This window comes from Mercurialis annua, linkage group LG5 (genome assembly GCF_937616625.2).
Source record: "Mercurialis annua linkage group LG5, ddMerAnnu1.2, whole genome shotgun sequence".
Classification (NCBI taxonomy): Eukaryota; Viridiplantae; Streptophyta; class Magnoliopsida; order Malpighiales; family Euphorbiaceae; genus Mercurialis; species Mercurialis annua.
This window is the reverse complement of record NC_065574.1, coordinates 10,186,998-10,205,851: the sequence shown is the minus strand read 5'-3', so window position 1 is coordinate 10,205,851 and position 18,854 is coordinate 10,186,998. Positions and strand designations below refer to the sequence as shown.

Below are 18,854 nucleotides of genomic sequence, written 5' to 3'. Positions count from 1 at the left end.
CTAAACTTTTCATTTTATAGCCGAGTACGCATTTTAAACTTTGTTAAAATGACGTCATTTTTGGTCGTGCGGACGACCAAAACGACGTCGTTTAGACATTTATGCTAATATATGACATATAATGGAAGATTGTGCTATTAGTTGAGACGTTTCAAAGGCTGAGTTTAAATCGAAAAAAAAAACGCTAAAGGTTGTGCTATTTGATAACAATAATCCTAATTAATAAGTTACTTTGTTCGTATAAGTTTTTTTTTTCCTGAAAATAACACCACTCTAATACAATAATCACAATTTTTTAATTTTTTTTAATTTGTTTTTCTCTTAATGGGTTTAGACTCAATTTTTTTTTATTACAATAAATTTATTTTCTTACCGCGAAACTCTTACCTAAATATATTTTATTTAAGTCTTTAATGACTCCTATTAATTTTTTTTTTACTTATTGAAAACAAATTTCTATTTAATTTGTATTGTCTTATTTAAATTACTCTTATCGAAAACTAATCTATACAGTTTGTCTCTTCAATCCCTTTCTAACATATAGAGTAGTTATATATATCATCACTGATAATGAGTCACGTTCCTACAAAATTAAGTAATTAGAAGATATAGGAGTAGTTACTAGCTACTTTACAATTGAAACGTTGGCAAGGAGGGAAGTAAAGAGCTAGAGTAAGAATTTTATCAACCAATCCCACATCGGCTGAGAAGATAGATAAGATTCCTATTGTATGCAATAAATAAAGAGCTGAAAGCAAATAGAAAAGTATCTTTGCGCTTGGGGCAATGACGCAGCTAGTGAGGTACTAACCGAGGCGCGTCTATTGCTGGTTGAAAACTATTTCCAAACCCCCTCTTAGGCCTAGGCTCGCCCTGGGCCTTCGAGAATTTCTGGAAGGGCTCCCCTAGGGGTAAAGCCCTACAATTCTTAGTCAATGTTCATAATTTGAAGGTTTTAACCTGTCATTTTACTTGAAAAGATGTAAAAGCCCAATTAGGCATCAAAAATAATCTTCATGTTTAATCATATTTCAAATTCATTTGGTGTGTTTTTGTCAAATACAGTCACAGAGTATCTAAGTAATACACCAAACTTGACATATGAGTGGGTAAATAGTTTCTCTTCCATAAAAAATTGATTTAATAAGTTCATTTTTATTTAATATTAATTTATTATAGTTCATAAAATATACACAAAATTATTATTAATATCAAAATTACAAAAATATAAAATTAATATATGGTCTAACTATCTAAGAATATCCACCTTCTAGATTTTATTCGTTTAAGTTGTCCATTTTTTTTTATCTTTTATATTTACAGTTTTAATTGTATTCTTCTCTAATTATTATTTTTTTACTTTGAAAAAATTAAAGTAAATATATCTTTCATATTTAGCATATTTTTTTAAATAACTTTGTACTGTTTTAAAAATTATTAAAATAATAGATTATGTCAAGTATGAAGGATATTTTGAATCTTTTTTGAAATTAAATAAATTTAATTTTTAAAAAATGGATTTTACGAAAATTAGAAAATGAAATAAAATCAAAGATTTTTGAAGGTTTAAGATGTAAACAAAAAAGTTAGAAAGGTCAATTTATTTGAATGATTACAATGGATTTATTTAATTAATGTAGGACGCCTAAAAAAATTGGCCATTTTTTTGTAGGACATTCAAAATAAAAAACCGGCGTATCTTTAATGAATGAACATAATAAAAATCGGCCTACCTTTTATATCATAAGCAAATCCAATTTGTGTCAATCACAATTGGACATAATTGTACGCTTATGTTAAGAATTGTTCCGAAGTTGATCGATGCTTATTTCGAGTGGACTAGTTCGTTCCGCTCCATTTATTTTCCTATATATCTTGATATTCATGAGCATTGAACAACATGAATTTTGATATTGTGCATTCGATAGCTTCTTTTAATTGTCCAAATCAGTATTTTAAATCAAATCGGTGGCTATATTGGGGTTGCCAATTTGTTCCGATATAAAAACACATTTAACTAGCAATTACATCGAAGAATTAGTAAATCTATTACGTTTTAATAAATTCGAATCTGCTATAAATTCAGACCCAGTAATTTTTTGAATTTTACAATTACTACCTAAACCCGACACGAGATGAATGGGCCGAGCAAATACATAGGTTATGAAGTATGAACTATTAGTGTATGTATCGACAGTACATCTTGTATTTAAGTATTAACTATTAAAGTAATAACCGTTTGTTTCCCACACCGTAATGAAAGCTGAGACCTATCCATTCAATCTGCATATATAATTGGCTCCAAGAATCTCCATGAAACTTATGCAGCCATGCGATAAGCACAAAGCGAACTATTCTTTCGCCTTTTACTAAAGAATACCGTGTGCTTGTCGTTTTTAATGGCATACGCAAATTTTTGAAAGGGATGCTCTTGTCTGAGCTCATCCCTTAACCAATTATAGTTCAAGTTCTTGAATTCTTCAATTACCTCGGTATCATTTGTAAACATTATTTCATTTTTTTTATTAATAGACTTTAGGGTGCTAAATTGTTATTTTGTATAGGGTTAAGATGCAAAAAAGATCCTAATGGCATGGCTCAAATGGTATCCTAATGTTTTCCGAGTCTTAAAAATGATCATAACGTTACCAAATTGAAACAAATAGATAGCGTGATCACGTTACCAAATTGAAACAAATAGATAGCGTGTTTGAACGTTAACTTGACTAATGTGACATACAATTAGCCGTTGCCCTATGTTTTTCGAGTCTAAAAAACGACTCTACCGTTAGTAAAGTGGAACAAATATACCCTCTATCTAAAGATGGATCCACTTTGATAAAAAAAATTAAGACTCAAAAAACATTAGGGGGCCATTTGAGTCACATAATAAATATTATGGACATTTTTATACCTTATCACTTTTCTTAAAATAACTAAATTTTCAGATTTAATGCTTTAATTGTAATAATATTTGGGGTGGCGCTATTACCACGGTATGATATAAACCTTATTTCCTATTGTTTTACTAATAAATTTTATAATACATAGTTTTATTAATGAACTTAATGGGGCTAAGTAGTTATATTTTTTCAATAACTAAACTTTTAAATTTAATAACTTAATTGCAATAATATTAAGGTGGCACTATTACCAGAGGATAGGGTTAGAGTAAAAAAATTATTTTGACAGTTATTTTCGTATGATTTGTGTTTACCTTCTTCGTATCCGATGGACGATTTTGTTAAAATAAACTTTTTTGATTTATCTCTATCGATTGTTATTCTGACAATAGCACTAGCCTTAAATTTAAAATGGCACTAAATTAGGTGATGTTTTAAAATGGATACTAAATAATTTTTTGCTATAAAATAAAAATAAAAACTAAATTTATCAATTCATTTCAACTGGAAATCACCCATCAAAAAACGCTAGGGTTTTACTAACCTGACTATCATAATTTTGCAATCTCACTTGTCCAGTGTCATGTCATTCCAAATAAATTTAAATTTTTTTATATTTATAGATATATTTTTATTATTTACACGTTTTTTCCACATTTCTGTTTTATGTATATTGGAAAAAGCTGCTTTTTGATGTTCGTTTCAGTACCATGCATCATAGGTTCATAGACGGCCTTTTGGCTTTGAATTTTATTATAAGAGCGAAGGTTTAATTATGTGAAAAAGTGCAATGTTATCGATTTTTTTTATAAATTTCCCCATCTTAGCATAATTTTTTTTTCTTAAATTAACAAAAGTTATAAAATTTTAAATTAGATTTCAATGTTTTATGTGTTTGTAAGGGTTAATTGTAAATTAAATCACGAACTTTAACGTGATTTGCAATTATAATACAAATTTTAAAACTTGACAATGTCAGTTAACAACTTTTACTTTTTGGCAAGTTAGAACACTGAACTAAAAAACACTAATATAGACATTATAATATACAGACATGTGTTATTGTATGATTAGTCAGTGTTCTAATTATTTGCCAAAAAATAAAAGTTAGTCATTGACATTGCCAAATTTAAAAATTCGCGTTGTAATTATAATTTGCTATTAACTATTTTTTAATTGTAAATTACTTTTCACAATTTTTTTAAAAATAAACTTAGTTAACTCTAGTTAATTTTAAAATCCAATTGAAAATTAAAACAATTAAATAAAAAGATTAATATTAGGATAACGCTATGGCCAAGACAAATAAATGATAAAAGCCATATCAAAAAGTTTATTTTAACAAAATCACTCTTATATATTGATAAGAAGAAATTACATACAAATTATAAGAAAGTAATTTTGTCAAAAAACAGACTTTTTATTTATTTATTTTGAACCTATCGATTGTTGCTATGATAATACCCAAAGTTAATACCCGATCTTGTGTTGTACTCCAACATATATCTTTCCATTTCTTTCGCAAAAACCTACAATTCCACATCGTCTAAAAGCTAACACCCATCATGCGACTCTTACTATATATCTGGCAGTAGAAACTTTTGATATTCACGCAGCCATGCGACAAGCACAAAGCGAACTATTCTTTCGCCTTTTACTAAAGAATACTGTGTGCTTGCTGTTTTATGTGGCATACGCTTATTTTTTGAAGGGCTGCTCCTGTTGGAGCTCACCCTTAACAAATCTATACTTAACTATTTTATTATGAGCATGTTATAAACTAGCAGGCTTTAATATCAGCGGTAATTATGCAGCAAAAGTTGCCACTTATAAAGAAAACCTTTATTATTTAGGATCTTTATATTGTATCGATGGAAAATACGAAACCGGAATTTCCTAAAATTGAATGTAAAAAGAGTGGTATTTTATCGTTTGTCAACTTTTAATTAGCATGAAATGTCGAGGTAGGAAAATAAGGGGGAAAATAAACTGAAGAGATCAATGGAAATTTAAGGAAGATACAAAAATGACTATATTCTAAGGGTAGAAATTGCATTTCATGACATATTTATGAAGTATAAAATGAATATAAGCTGCTTATACTTTGGTCAATTATTGCCCTCTAAGAACTAAACCTACAAAACGGTGGTTGGTTTTATGCAAAAGATTTGCACAAAACACATCATCAGTAATGTCTAAAATCTAGATTTCTTTTATTAATTTTCTCTACAGATGGCTGTTCAACCCCGGTCTAGCTAGCACGGACACTTCATCCAATCGACGTTTCCCGTGTCGGAAACGTTTCGGACACGAAACTTCATTTACATAGGAAACTTTAAAATTGTACCGTTTCGCCGTGTCCAAGTGTCCCGTTTTCCCGTATCCGTATCCGTGTCCGTGCTACCTAGACCCCGGTTTGACGAATCAAAGAAAAATAGTTAAAAACGAAGAGATGTATAGTGATAGAAAAAATAACATGTAAAAGACATAATAACCTGGAAGAGTCTGTCAAAATTTGGGGTACTAGTGGTAAGACGTACATTCAAATCCAAAACTCATAGATTTGAATGCAATAAAACTTAGTATGATCATAAGTTTCCGAGAAACAAACTTGAACTTGCTTTAGTAAAAAGAGGGCTCTATTAAGAAGCAGCAAAGACCACGGCAGTGAAGCATCAAAAAAATTGATTTACTGCAACTAATTAACATCAAAAAGTTTGCAGAGCCTATTCTTTTTCTATTATAGAATGCCAATTTTTCATCTCACCTTTTCAGTTATAGCCCACATCGAAACTTAGCCGGAGGAGCTTAGAATAAGAAGATGATAAAAGGAAGAATCAGCAACTAATCAAAGCATACCTTTCTCGGCCTTTTGGCTAAGATCAAGTGTAGTATCTGTTCTTATCAGTTTAATATCTGATATGTGGATCATCGATCCACACGATATTAAATTTATTTTTTTAAGGGGAGATTCCATCACAATAGCTTGCTATTGGGGATCTCAAGTGTCGCCCATGCGTTGCACTACTGCACGGGCCTGGCGCACCCTATCAATTCCATTTTAACTGTTCCTCTACTGCTGCTAAAAACTCATATCGACAGAAATATCCAAATATTCTTGAGAGGTGCACAAATTGTAGTTGCCTTTGCTTGTTATCTTTTTAATGTAGTTACCTTGAATATATATGACTAATTATATTATGATTTTGGCTTAATGAACACAACCAATTGTATTTATAAGAGCATCTCCAATGTTAATCTCTATTATAAAGAGCACATTTGAAAAATAAAGAGCATCTTTTATATAAAGAGTGAAATTTTAAATTTTAATCCAATGGACTCTTTAAAATATAACATTTTACTATATTTTTTTAATAAAAAATAATTTATTCAGTTACTATATTTATTTATTTTTGTTATAATTTTCTTTTTCAAATATTTTATGTTGAGAAAAAAATTAAAAAGCATTTTTTAAACAATAAAAATATAATCCATGTGTTTTGAATTTGAAATTATGTTATAGAGATAAGAAATAGAGAGTGAATTGTGCTCTCCATACGTAGAGAGTCAAACTCACTCTCTATTTAAAATTTGTATTATAGAGAGTTTATTGGACTTCTATTTTAATGTTAAACTCTCTAAAATAAAGAATAAAACTCTTTTAAAGAGTTTGTTAGAGATGCTCTAATTTTGGCTTAATGATCATAAGAAAAAAAAAATTATACTTAAAGTTTATAATTTATCTCAATTCGCTGTAAATTTCTCTAATTTTTTTCCAATCAATTTAATCTTAATTTTTAATTGTATTTATATACCGTTGTTAATAAGACTCATTTTTCAAAAAGCAAACTGTAACTTCTAATTCAAAAAAAAAAATTAATGTCAAAATTCTCTAATTTTCGATGGTTGGAGAAAAAATTAAATTTAATTTGAAGCCAATAGAAAGATAAATGGGTACTGTACAAGGTGAAAAATTAATAAAATTAAATTGATTGAAAAAAGTTGGATAAATTTACAATGAAATTATCAAATTGGGGTAGATTTACAAATTTTAAAAGTTTTAAATATATTTATAAAAAATCGAAAAAAATATCATTTTAGCACTATTAAGACTAGTTTTTATTTTTATTTTAATACCTACGTTAAAACTGTATTTGCAATCTTATTAATTCTATTTTAAAAAAATTAATGATCACAAAAAGCGTTTAATCATAAAAAAATATTTCACTTTATTTTTGTTGTTTATGGTTCAAACTTTTAAAATCGTCAATTTGACATTTATCAATTTTCAATTTCAATTGTAGCCATTTGTTCAAATTAGAGTGACAAATAGTTCAAATTTGCTTCAAATTATTCCAATTTGTTTTTTTATCATTAAAAATTTCAAACATTCTCATATTTGCTTCAATTTAAATAAATAGCTATGACTGGAACTGAAAATTAAAAAATGAGCTAAAATTAATAATTTTAAGAGTTTGATCATAAATAAAAAAATCAAAAAAGTATAATATTTTAAAACTTTTATAGTTATTTAACACATCATTCATCAATTAAGAAATGCGAAAAAGGGGATAAATTAATATTTTATTCTCCAAAATATTGCAATTTTTCTTTTATTATTATTATTCCAAATTATTGGAACTGAACGAATATAAGAAATTGCAATAGTAGCCGGGGGCCTAATCCAAGTGACTACAAGATATTTGCCAAGCCGGTTCATATGATCGTAAGTCTCTCCAAATGCATTTTTAAAGTCTCAATTCCGAACCACAATATGGATAGTGCCATAGTGGTTTGAGAATTATTTAAAAATGAAAAAGTTAACACTAACAACTAACCATTCCGAAAAAAGAAAACAATAATACAATAGTATAAATAATTTAATACACTTAGAATTTTGTGAATGATTTTGATATATTTTAATGAGAAAAGGGTCATCCGTATCCTTATGATTTGGGGTCAGGTTAAGTGAACTCTCAATGTCCAAAACAGTTCAATTGTACCCCAACGTGTGGAATTTTGAACAAGCACACCCTCTAGTTTGACACAGTCTATAAATTCATTATTTCAATCCTACGTGGTTATTATACCGTTGTCATTAATGACATGGCTTTTCTTTAATTGAAAACGATCATCCATGCCTTATGGTTTGTGGTCAGGATTAAGTAAACCCTTAACGTCTGAAAAGATTTAACTGTCTCCAATGGTTGAAATTTTAAACAAGCATGCCCTTCAGTTTGACACATCTCTAATTCCGTTACTTCAATCCTAAGTGGCTGTTTAAACTGTTGTCATTAATGACATGACTTTTATAACAATTATCTTCTTGTCTAACCCTAATTCTCAAATATCTAAATTTCCAAACTCCAAACCCTAATTGAGTTGTAATTTACTATCTTCTGATGTCGTTTTCTTCAGCAAGGAGTACACAAAGAAATAACAACGTCGAATACACCTATGAAGGTCGTGCCAGGTTATGTGAATGCTTTGAAATTGTATTGCACGAAGGTATACATTTTGGAGCGGAAGAAACCCTGGACATAGGTTTTATAGCTATCAAAATTAGAAGGTAGGTCTTTCTTTCGGTTAATTTTTGGTAATGCAATGTCTAGTTATGCAAAAATAACTACGTAGGATTAAAATAATAATTTTAGTGTTAGAGTCAAAATGAAGTGCCTGTTTGTTATGAATTTCAAACGTTGGGAGCACAATTGATCTTTTTTGAATGATAAAAGCTCACTTAATCTTATCCCAAAACCATAAGAGCACATATGACTCTTTTTTCTTAACGGAAAAGTCATGTCATTAATGACAATGGTAAAAAAATAGTCACGTATGATTGAAATAACAGAGTCATAAACGGTAAGGTATTAGCTGGGAGGTCTGTTTGTTCAAAATTTAAATGTTAGGGGCACAATTGAATCTTTCCGAACGTTGAGAATTCACTTGATTTCCACCACGAACAAAGGAGTGGATGACCCTTTTCCTTAATGGAAAAACTTATTAGCCATGTAAAAGTAGGATTAAGACTTTTTACTATGACAATAAAAACTTATATATAAATATAAATGATATTAAAAATTGAATAGAATTTTAAAAAGATTTTTACTATGAAAATAAAAGGGTTAAATGCACCAAAAGTCACTAACTTTCGCATGTTTTTAGTATTTAACATAAATTTTTAATTTTGGCAAAAAAATACATGAACTTTTAAAATTTTGTAATTAAAGATATGGGCACCATTTTGATTGTAAAACTGCACCGTTTTAGATTAAAACGACGCCGTTTTGGATGTAAAATGACACTATTTTTCAAAGGAAAACACACGTGGTCTTAATTGCAAAAAAAATGGAAAGTTCATGTTAAATATGACAAAATTAAAAAATTATATTAGATACCAAAAACACGCAAACATTTGTGATTTTGGTGTATTTAAACCAAAATAAAAATCATATTACGTTGTTTTATATGTCATAATTAAGTCTTTAATGATGTCATGTAAATTGTTTTTTATGGTGGCAAATATGTGGCAGATCACCTCCACACCACATCAGTTGCGATGAGATTTTTGATATTTTTAAAATAATATAATACAATTTGATTTATAATGAATACATTTTAAAAGTTGAGACATAATAGAAATATTAGCTAAATGTTTGGCCTTTTAAGATCATAATTTCGTCTAAAAATTACAATTAAGTCTCAAATTTTCATTTATTTTAAAATCTTTTTTTTTATTATTTAATTCGTAAATAAAAATGTATATATTCCTTTTTAATTATATTAATTTTAACTAATAACTTTTAATTATTACATTATATGACTAAAAATATATAAATCAAAATAGTACAGTTTTCATATATCATTATTTAAGTTTTTATAATTAAAACTATTTAATTTTTCTAAGAATATTAAAAATGCAGTTGATAATAATTAATTTCATTTTCCATTTTAGAGAATATAAATGAAATTATAAATTTTAATTTTATGTCTGTGTTTTGTGTGAGTTAGTGTGTGTAATAATGATAAAATAAATAAAAGATGAAAAACAACATAATTGAAATATTTTAATTTCTTAGAGTCAGCCACTGATGACTGAATGCCGCCCTAATAGCAAGGATGTATTTTCCTTGCATTCATCTTTCATTTTCTGTGATGTAGGCTTTAATGTTCATAACAGGCGTGTTTTAAAACGTTTACTTCTGGCTTCCTTCCTTATTAAATTAATTAAGGGAATAAAATTTTCATTTTCTTACTAAAATTTTGACAATATATTATCAATTAAAAGTCTAATATTTTAAAAATATCTGACCTTTTAACCTCTTTTTAATTCTATCCTGATGTTATAAAATGACCAATTTTATCGCATTTCACATTTACTCGTTTCAATTGTACTCTTAAACATTAAATTAATCTTTCTTTATTTGAAAAAAGATTTAAATTGACCATTTTTACATTAAATTGATTTTTTTTGAATCAAATGAAAAAAAGATCAAATTAATGTTTAAAGGTACAATTGAAACGATAAAATTCGAAATAGGATAAAATTGATCAGTTTTTTTTTAATAAAGGCTAAAATTTCCATTAATAATAACGAAAATTACATGAACGGTTTCTCAACACACTGAGTCAACTATTCTAGAAAAGATGATGAGAGCTGTGAAAATGCAGTCATCGACTAGGGCTAAACTAACCAGCAAGAATCACCCAAATTTGTAGACTAAAACTAGATCTAATAATAAAATCTAGATTTATTGAACGTTCTAAGGAAGTCTAACTTCGAATGCACGACTGATCACATCTTCTGTGATACATCTGTTCTCTTGAAAATTAACAACAACATCAATATTGACGCAAAACATACCTGTAATTGATGAAATCCGTCGTAATATGCTGCCTATAATTGTTTCAGAGATCCAAGTCATTTGCACCGCAAAAAACAATTTCATCTCCAAAGATGAAAAAAACTACTCTTAATTTCGATTAGATTAGATCTAATCTTAATTAAAATACTATGATAAAAAATAATTTCTAGATCTAGACCAAAATTGGCCAACAACGAAACTTTATTCAAAAACTAAAGATAAAAACTATGAAAAAAACTAAATTTGAGAGATTGGTGAGGTGATTTTTGGCCAAAAATGGCCAAAAATCACCCCCAAATGAACAAAAAGAAGAAAACTTACTAGGATTTGAGAGGTTTTTCAAAAGAGAGACGGTTAGGTTTTTTAAAAGAGAGAGACGGCTAAATTGATTAGTTTTTAATGTTAGGATAGAATTGAAAATGAGCTAAAAGGTCGGGTATTTTTAAAGCATTATGCCTTAAATAAAAATAACATACTTAAGTTTTATTAAAACTAGAGAAGATTACAAAACTATACACACAATTAATAAAGTTTACAAAAATGCTAACTAAACTCATTTATTACACTAGCAACTAAAAACTTAAAAAGTTTACATTTTATACCTAACCACTAAATAAGAGACACATGTCTTACTCAAATAGCAAAAAAAAGCAAAAAAAAACGTGCTAAAGAGCTGTCAAAACGCGTGAAACAGCTGTAAAAACGCGCCAGAAGCGCGTCTGACGCGCGTCTTACACGTGCGTCCGTCACGCGTCAGTTTTTCAAAACTATTCAAACATGTATCGCATATGTATCTGTTATGTATCAGATATGTATCGAGGACGTATTTGATGATTATTTTTTCTTATTTCTAAAAAAAATAAAAATAAATAAATAAATAAATAAATTATTAATATGTATTATTTAGGTGTCTCTAAGCAGTATGTATAATATATATTAAATTAAAAGATATATGTATCACATACTTTAATTAAAATTCACGCATCAAATAATAGCAATATAACATCTTATATACATGTGATATATAAAAAAATGAATTAATAACAATATGTATCCCCTTCATTAAATCTATCAAAAAAAAAATGAATTAATAACAATATGTATCCCCTTCATTAAATCTATCACCATTGATAAAAAATAATAAATGTATATATTATTTATGTGTTTCAAAACTATATTATTTATATGTATTATTTATGTGTCTCAAAATTATATTTTTAATATGGAGTATTATTTATGCGTCTTCAAACGGACACAATTTACTTCAATTTTTTTTCATATTAAATACAACTTTAATGGTACATCTTAAATACAAATAATACATATTAAATACAACTTTAATGGTACATCTTAAAATACACCAAAAAAACATATTAAATACACAAATAATATCTCTATCTACTACTGTAATCTAGAATATTAAATACACTATTGTGCCATCAATTATATTCAAAATAGAGCAAAAAATCAGAAAATATGTCAATCGATGTCATGTAATTCGTACAAAATATACAAACAATACGTTTTTGATACACTATTTATACATAATGCATATCAAAATACACAAATAATATATATTAAATATAATTTTAATAATACATCTACGATACATAAATAATACATATTAAATACAATTTTAATAATACATCTATTTTAATATAAAAATTACAATGTATAAATTTTACATCAAACATGTATCTATAATGTATCATAACTTAACCCTTATGTTATAATTGTTTTTTACAATTTAAAAAAAAATTATTCTGCAATGTATCATAAGAGGGAATGCTTTACTCATGGTCTCATTTTCTAACACTCTCTCGAGCGTAATAATTAAATTGACTTGTGATCAAAGATGAACTAGCATTAGCATATAATTATCACTTGTATGGGCTATTTCGCTAGTTTAAAAATCGATTGATGTATCCACGATGTATTAAAGATGTATCGATAATGTATTATTGATGTATTTATGACGAATGTATCTAAAATGTACCGGTGGTACATCAATGACGTATTAGGTGATGTATCTATAATGTATCATTGATGTATCCAATATTTATATACATGATATATAAATAAAAAAAAGATGAACCCATAGCAATATAATGTTGTCATAAAATTTATCACAAATTGAAGTTAATCTTTGAGTTTATGTAAAAAAATGTAAACATTTTACATAATACATATTAAATATAATTTTAATACTTGTATGGGTCACTAGTATAAAAATCGATCGATGTATCAACAATGTATATTAAAGTATTATTGATGTATTTACGATATATCAGTAATGTATTAACAATGTACCAGTGGTATATCTATATGACGTATCAGGTGATGTATCTAATATGTATATACATGATCTATAAATAAGAAAGACGAACCAATAAAAATATAATGTCGTCATAAATGTATTTGTGATGTATCTGATATGTATCATAAATGTATGAAATATGTGGCACCGAACTGAATTTCAATTTTGTACCTACTCTGAAATTCTAATCTCTATCTTTTACCACAAAAAGAAAAAAGAGAAACAAAATAGAAGGAAAATGACAAAAAACCATAATCAAATCCTAGCTGCTCTTCACTTTCTCATCTTTCTTCATCTCCTTTATATTTCTCCACTAAGTATTTTCTACTAGCCATGTCAACAAATATCCAAAATCCATTTTGAACCATCTGCATTAAATAAAATTAAAAATTAAAAATCAAATATAAAACAGAAACTCAAGAAAGAAATAAAGAGCCAAATTTGAAATTCAAGATTTTAATTAAGAAAAAAAATAAACATACCCTCTTTGCATTGAATTCTTGATTAGTGTTATTATCTTGCAATGGCTTCTTTTTCGGCGTTGAATCATCGGAAATTGCACTTTCAATCTCCGACTACAATCTGACCGTCCTCCAAGCAACATACCCAGCCAAAACCGCTCAGAAAAATACCAAAATAAATCTAAAAAGGCACATCTTTTACTCTTTCTTGAAACACACAGAAATAAAAATGAGATTCCCCACGTGGCTGAGAGCAATCCTGATGCAGCACTCGTCTTCCTCGTGCTGAACCAAGCCTCGATCTTCAGCTTCCGTTTGACGATGGAGTCGTTTGATGAGCTGGGAATCGAGATTAAAGTGCTTGAAATTGCAGATCATCTTTTCTCGAGGGCCCTCCACCTCTATCACCTTGACTTTCACCTGTATTTTAACGTCGTATTGTATGTTCATCGGATCTCGTCGGAGTTGAAATTGTTGAGTTCGTCGTTGTTGTTGACGATGCGGTGTTGAGCGAAACTTTTTTAATCGGACGTTTAGCTGCATTAATAATGGTGTTTTGGAGCAGGGCTAGTGGGGATGATCGGAGAGAAGCCGATTGTCGGGCTTGAATGGTGATCGTCACGGCAGCGGTGGTGGCAAAGGAAATGTGAAAAGGGATGGAGGCGATAACTAATTAGATGGAAGGGCTAGGATTAAGTAGGTATTAATTGTAATAAGTTATCCTTTTTAAGTATTTATTGTAAATGACAAATTAGCAGTCAATGAAAATAATTAGGGAATTTAGCATTTTTGAAATAAATCAGCGCTTTTGGCATATTTCTGTAATTTTTTCTTAAAAGAATATTTGTTTTTTTTAATTGAGGAGAAGGAAGTGTTTGTGGGAAAATTTGAACTCACGACCTAACATTTTGCTGCCCAACGCTTATATTATTTGAGCTATAACTCATTTGTAAAATAAAATTTGTTATTTTAAGAATATTAATTAATTTTGTTTAATTACTATCTTAGAAATTTCGAGATAGAATTTTGATTTTACAAATTTATTTTTATAATTGAAGAATAAAGTTAGTTATATTTCTTAGAATTCGTACAACCTTAGTATCACAATCCCACTAGTAAAGTTTGGATATAAATTTTGAAGGGCCGATGATCTTAAATTGTGATCCAAAAGACACTACACTAAATCTTTAATTTAGTATATATTATATAAAGAGAAGAAAAATAATTCTCTTTAATTTGATAAAGATTAATAGCGAGTTTGATTTTAAATTTATTGATAAAAATACTTAAGATGAATTTTATAAATGATTATAGTTTGATTGTATCTTATTATTATTATTATTTTAAAATACTTTTTTAAGTTTTGTAGAATTAGTCATAATTATGATAAATAAATTATTATGTACAGTAGAAATATAATAAATAATCCAATAACCTATGAAATAAATATAATAAAAGTTTAATGAAGAATGGTCTAATAGCTGAAATGATGTTTATATGTCAAAAATATATATTATTTCAGTTGAATTTTTATAAAATTTCAATTTCTAATACTTATTTTTTTAATCTTTCATCACTTTTAAAAAATTAATGAAAAAAAGTCGCACATGATCAGTACATTATTTGTATTAATTAATTTTAAGGGATCACTAAACATGATAAAATATTATTTTAATATGGAATCTTAAAAACTTTGGAGGGATATAACTCTCCATGTCTCCAAAAAGCTCTGCCCTCACTTGCCCCATTGCTATTCCAACACATAAATTGGTCATTAGTCATTTTCAATTATATCAATTTCAAGAAGCTAAATGTGATTGCAAGGTTTTGGTGATGTATGAATGACGGACTTGGCACTAACAAAGTATTCTAAATTTAATTATTTATAGTATGGATCTTTCAAAAAAATGTATAATAATGGCTTTGGATTGAAAAATATTTAATTGGAATTTGGAGCATAGTTTTCTAATCATCGTGACATGATTTCGACAAAAAGGCATTATTTCATGATAATGGACTAATTATTCATTTCTCATGCCTTGCCATCATGCCAAAGAGGTAAAACCAGTTATCTCTTATTGAAAATCAAATATAAATAAGGGAGCGGAAAAAAAAACTGATGACTGAAGACAGGAACGTGTTAAAAAAAAATCATTTTAAAAAAAATATTAAAAAAACTAGAGATGATAAAAGTTTTTCTGTTTTCAAAACTTTTGAAAACTCTTGAAAAAAAAAATTCTAAAAACAAAAACTCTTGAAAAATAGTTTGTATGATAAAAGTTAGATATCCATTCTCTAATAAAAATTACTTATTTTCAAAAAATAATATAACAAAGAGTTACCTATAATTGTAACATATCAATATTTTCTAATCTTTTTATTTTGGCCAAATGACTAAAAAAAAAGGCCAAACCTTTGAAAAAAATTCACAAATATTCAAACTTTTCAATTTTATCCAATTTATCCTGAAATGGAGAAATTTATTTCAATTATGTCAAAATATGTGATTCTGCTTATGTGGCGCTGATGTGTGGTATGCCACATCAGCAAAATTGTGTGGTTGGACATTATTGAAACGAAATCCTGCATTTCAGGACAAATTGGATAAGATTGAAAGATTTGGACTTTTGTGAAACTTTTATAAAAGATTTGACCTTTTCTTTTTACTTATTTGGCCTTTTAGTTTTGATGGATTGTATTATATTTTTATTATAATTGGAAAACTCTAAAATAATTTAATTTAATTATAGTTATGAAATTTATAGACAAATTATTATTAGTGTTGAACTCAAACTTTAATCAGGTTCAAATATTTTTTTAATTAATTGTAATAGTATCGTATTTTAAGAAACTATATATTTTTTATAGATAAAATTTAATATATAAATTTTTTATAACTTTAAATATTTATAAATATATTCTTATGTTTTTCTTATTTACACCCACATTTCCGTTTTCTATATTTTAGATAAAGCCGTTTTTTGATGTCCGTTTTTATGTGTGTTTTCTTTTGCATTTTCGTGCAACATTGATGACAGTCGAATGAAAGAAAACCGTCTATCCTCATCTGATCACCGATCCTTCCGTTTTCATTCATTAAATTAATTTATAAAAAAAAACTACAAAATTGATATTTCAAATATTGATATTTTTAAATTTAATTTCATTTCTTTCACTTTCCTATTTTTATTTTTCTTAAGTTTAGGTTTGGTGTGGAATCCATTCATTATTTCCCAATTAATCAATAAAAGTACAAAACTTTGTTCTAAAACAAAAACAGAACTAATAAAAGTAGCTAGATTTTTTCCCCTTTATGGATTCATAAAAATCAAAACAAATCCAGAAATTAATACAAAATAAGAGAAAAATTTAAAGTTGACTATTTATTTTTTAATTAAGTGAAAAGCCATATAGAATCAAATATCTTAGTTGATCTTAGTGTCAACAACCAAAGATAATTTTCCATAATAAGGTAGTATAATTTTAAAAACAGCATTAAATATATACACAAGTTATCTCTCTTCTGTTTTTTTTTTTCTTATTTACCAAATTTATGTTACTTAAATTAATGAATAAACTAAAGAAACGTATTATTCAAAGCACCAATATTATATACTAACCCTCTCCATATATTTATGTCCAATTCTGTTTTAGCCTCCATTCATTCAAATTACATATAGAGAATCAAGAAAAAAATAACACAAAACAAAAATGCCAGTAAAACTACAGAAAACTCTCCAAAACTGCCTCTCCAAGATCAAAAACCCTAACCCTTCTTCCAAGAAATGGATGTTATCAGTTTGCAAGCACCCGAAAACCCCGTCTTTTGCGTTTGAGCGTAGCCATAGCCATCGAAACGACGATCATGATGACCATCCAGAGGATCAAGCTGCGACGCTATCCGATATCGATCGTTTTTTGGTGGAGAATTTTAAGTCTCTATATATCAAAAATGATGGTGATGATCATGATCATGAAGATCAAACCCGTCGCAAGAAGAAAATTGGAGAATCTAATTATTATAATAAAGAGAATAAAAAAGAAGAAGAGTATCATCATTTTCAAGTCACAAGTCCTGGTGAGATTGTATATGATGACTCTCCGAGGTTTGATGAGCCACCGCTGCATCTTTCCGGGTCCAACAGATTCTTCTTCGCCCCCGGTTCGTCCAGTTCGCTGATCGAGGAGGCCCGGTTGAGTCTAACAACTAGTCCTACTGCTACCGCTCCCACCACCTCAGATGAAGAGGGGTCAAGATCAAGATCAAGATCAAGTTCAACAAGAAGTTCCGGGGATAATACCGATACTAAGAACGTCAATGCTACAGTTCCGGACGACTATATAGCTGTAAAGACGTATTCGAGGAGTCCATCGGTTGATTTCAGGAGGTCTATGCAAGCTATGATAGAAGCAAGGTTGCAAGAAAATGGTAAGGTAGACTGGGATTTCATGCAAGAAATTTTATTTTGTTTCTTGAATTTGAATGAGAAGAAGTCTCATAAGTTCATATTAAGTGCCTTTGTTGATCTTGTCGTCGGTCTACGTCAAAATTCCGATAAAGCGACGGCTCCGGCCAGACCACGGAGGAGGAACAGTTCTCGAAGTGGGAGGAGGAAAATGAGGGAAGTTACGTAAGGTTTTGGTTAAGAGAGAAATTTGAAAAAGAATAAGGGTAGGTATTAAACTGTTTTTTGGCCTTATTCACTTAAGGGATCACATGCAAAATGTATTATTTAAATATGTGGATTAATAATTCCCAAAGAACAAAAAATTGAGATTTTTATATTTTTTTTTGGTTTTTGGTGAGAGATTGCGGATGTTAAAAGTAGTCATGTCGGTTGCTTGTTCCCTTGTGATTACTGAATCCACTGAAAGGATATTGCATGTTTGAAAAAAGATTATTGTTTTAACCAATGGTTTAAAAGACTTATAATTTAGGAAAAATTCTTTTACCTAAATTAATCTGAAAGTATTATTTCCAAATCTGTGTGAGTATTTTTCATTTAGAGAATGATGAACATATTATAAGCAATACATTTATGACTTTATATTCATTTTAGTATTTTAACTTATGAAAATAATAAATATAAATCTTGGATTAAATATATTGTTTCACTGAATTTTTAAGTTACTTCAAAAAGCATATTGAATGTAAGAGAGATTGTTGGGTAGACTTAGTCCACCTCGTCATCCGTGGACTAGCCTATCACATAATAACACGTCATTAAAATGATGGCAATCTTGTAAATTCGTTTATTACTTATTTACACATTTAAATAGTAATATTACAAGATTGCCAACATTTTAA

General features: G+C 28.2%; 1 protein-coding gene and 4 non-coding genes across 5 annotated transcripts; all 5 read left to right on the top strand.

Moving 5' to 3' along the window:
* Nucleotides 1–768: 768 nt before the first annotated feature.
* On the top strand, nucleotides 769–919 carry LOC126685176 (U4 spliceosomal RNA). Its single transcript, XR_007643291.1, has one exon. It is a non-coding gene; the product is annotated as a U4 spliceosomal RNA (small nuclear RNA).
* Nucleotides 920–2,326: 1,407 nt separating this feature from the next.
* On the top strand, nucleotides 2,327–2,442 carry LOC126685178 (U5 spliceosomal RNA). The gene has a single exon (XR_007643292.1). It is a non-coding gene; the product is annotated as a U5 spliceosomal RNA (small nuclear RNA).
* Nucleotides 2,443–4,517: 2,075 nt separating this feature from the next.
* LOC126685180 (U5 spliceosomal RNA) lies at nucleotides 4,518–4,634 on the top strand. The gene has a single exon (XR_007643294.1). It is a non-coding gene; the product is annotated as a U5 spliceosomal RNA (small nuclear RNA).
* A 1,124-nt stretch (nucleotides 4,635–5,758) lies between these two features.
* On the top strand, nucleotides 5,759–5,954 carry LOC126685167 (U2 spliceosomal RNA). The gene has a single exon (XR_007643282.1). It is a non-coding gene; the product is annotated as a U2 spliceosomal RNA (small nuclear RNA).
* An 11,303-nt stretch (nucleotides 5,955–17,257) lies between these two features.
* LOC126681429 (transcription repressor OFP14) lies at nucleotides 17,258–18,181 on the top strand. The gene has a single exon (XM_050376971.1). The coding sequence runs from the start codon at nucleotides 17,258–17,260 to the stop codon at nucleotides 18,179–18,181; it is 924 nt and encodes a 307-aa protein (XP_050232928.1).
* Nucleotides 18,182–18,854: the final 673 nt, after the last annotated feature.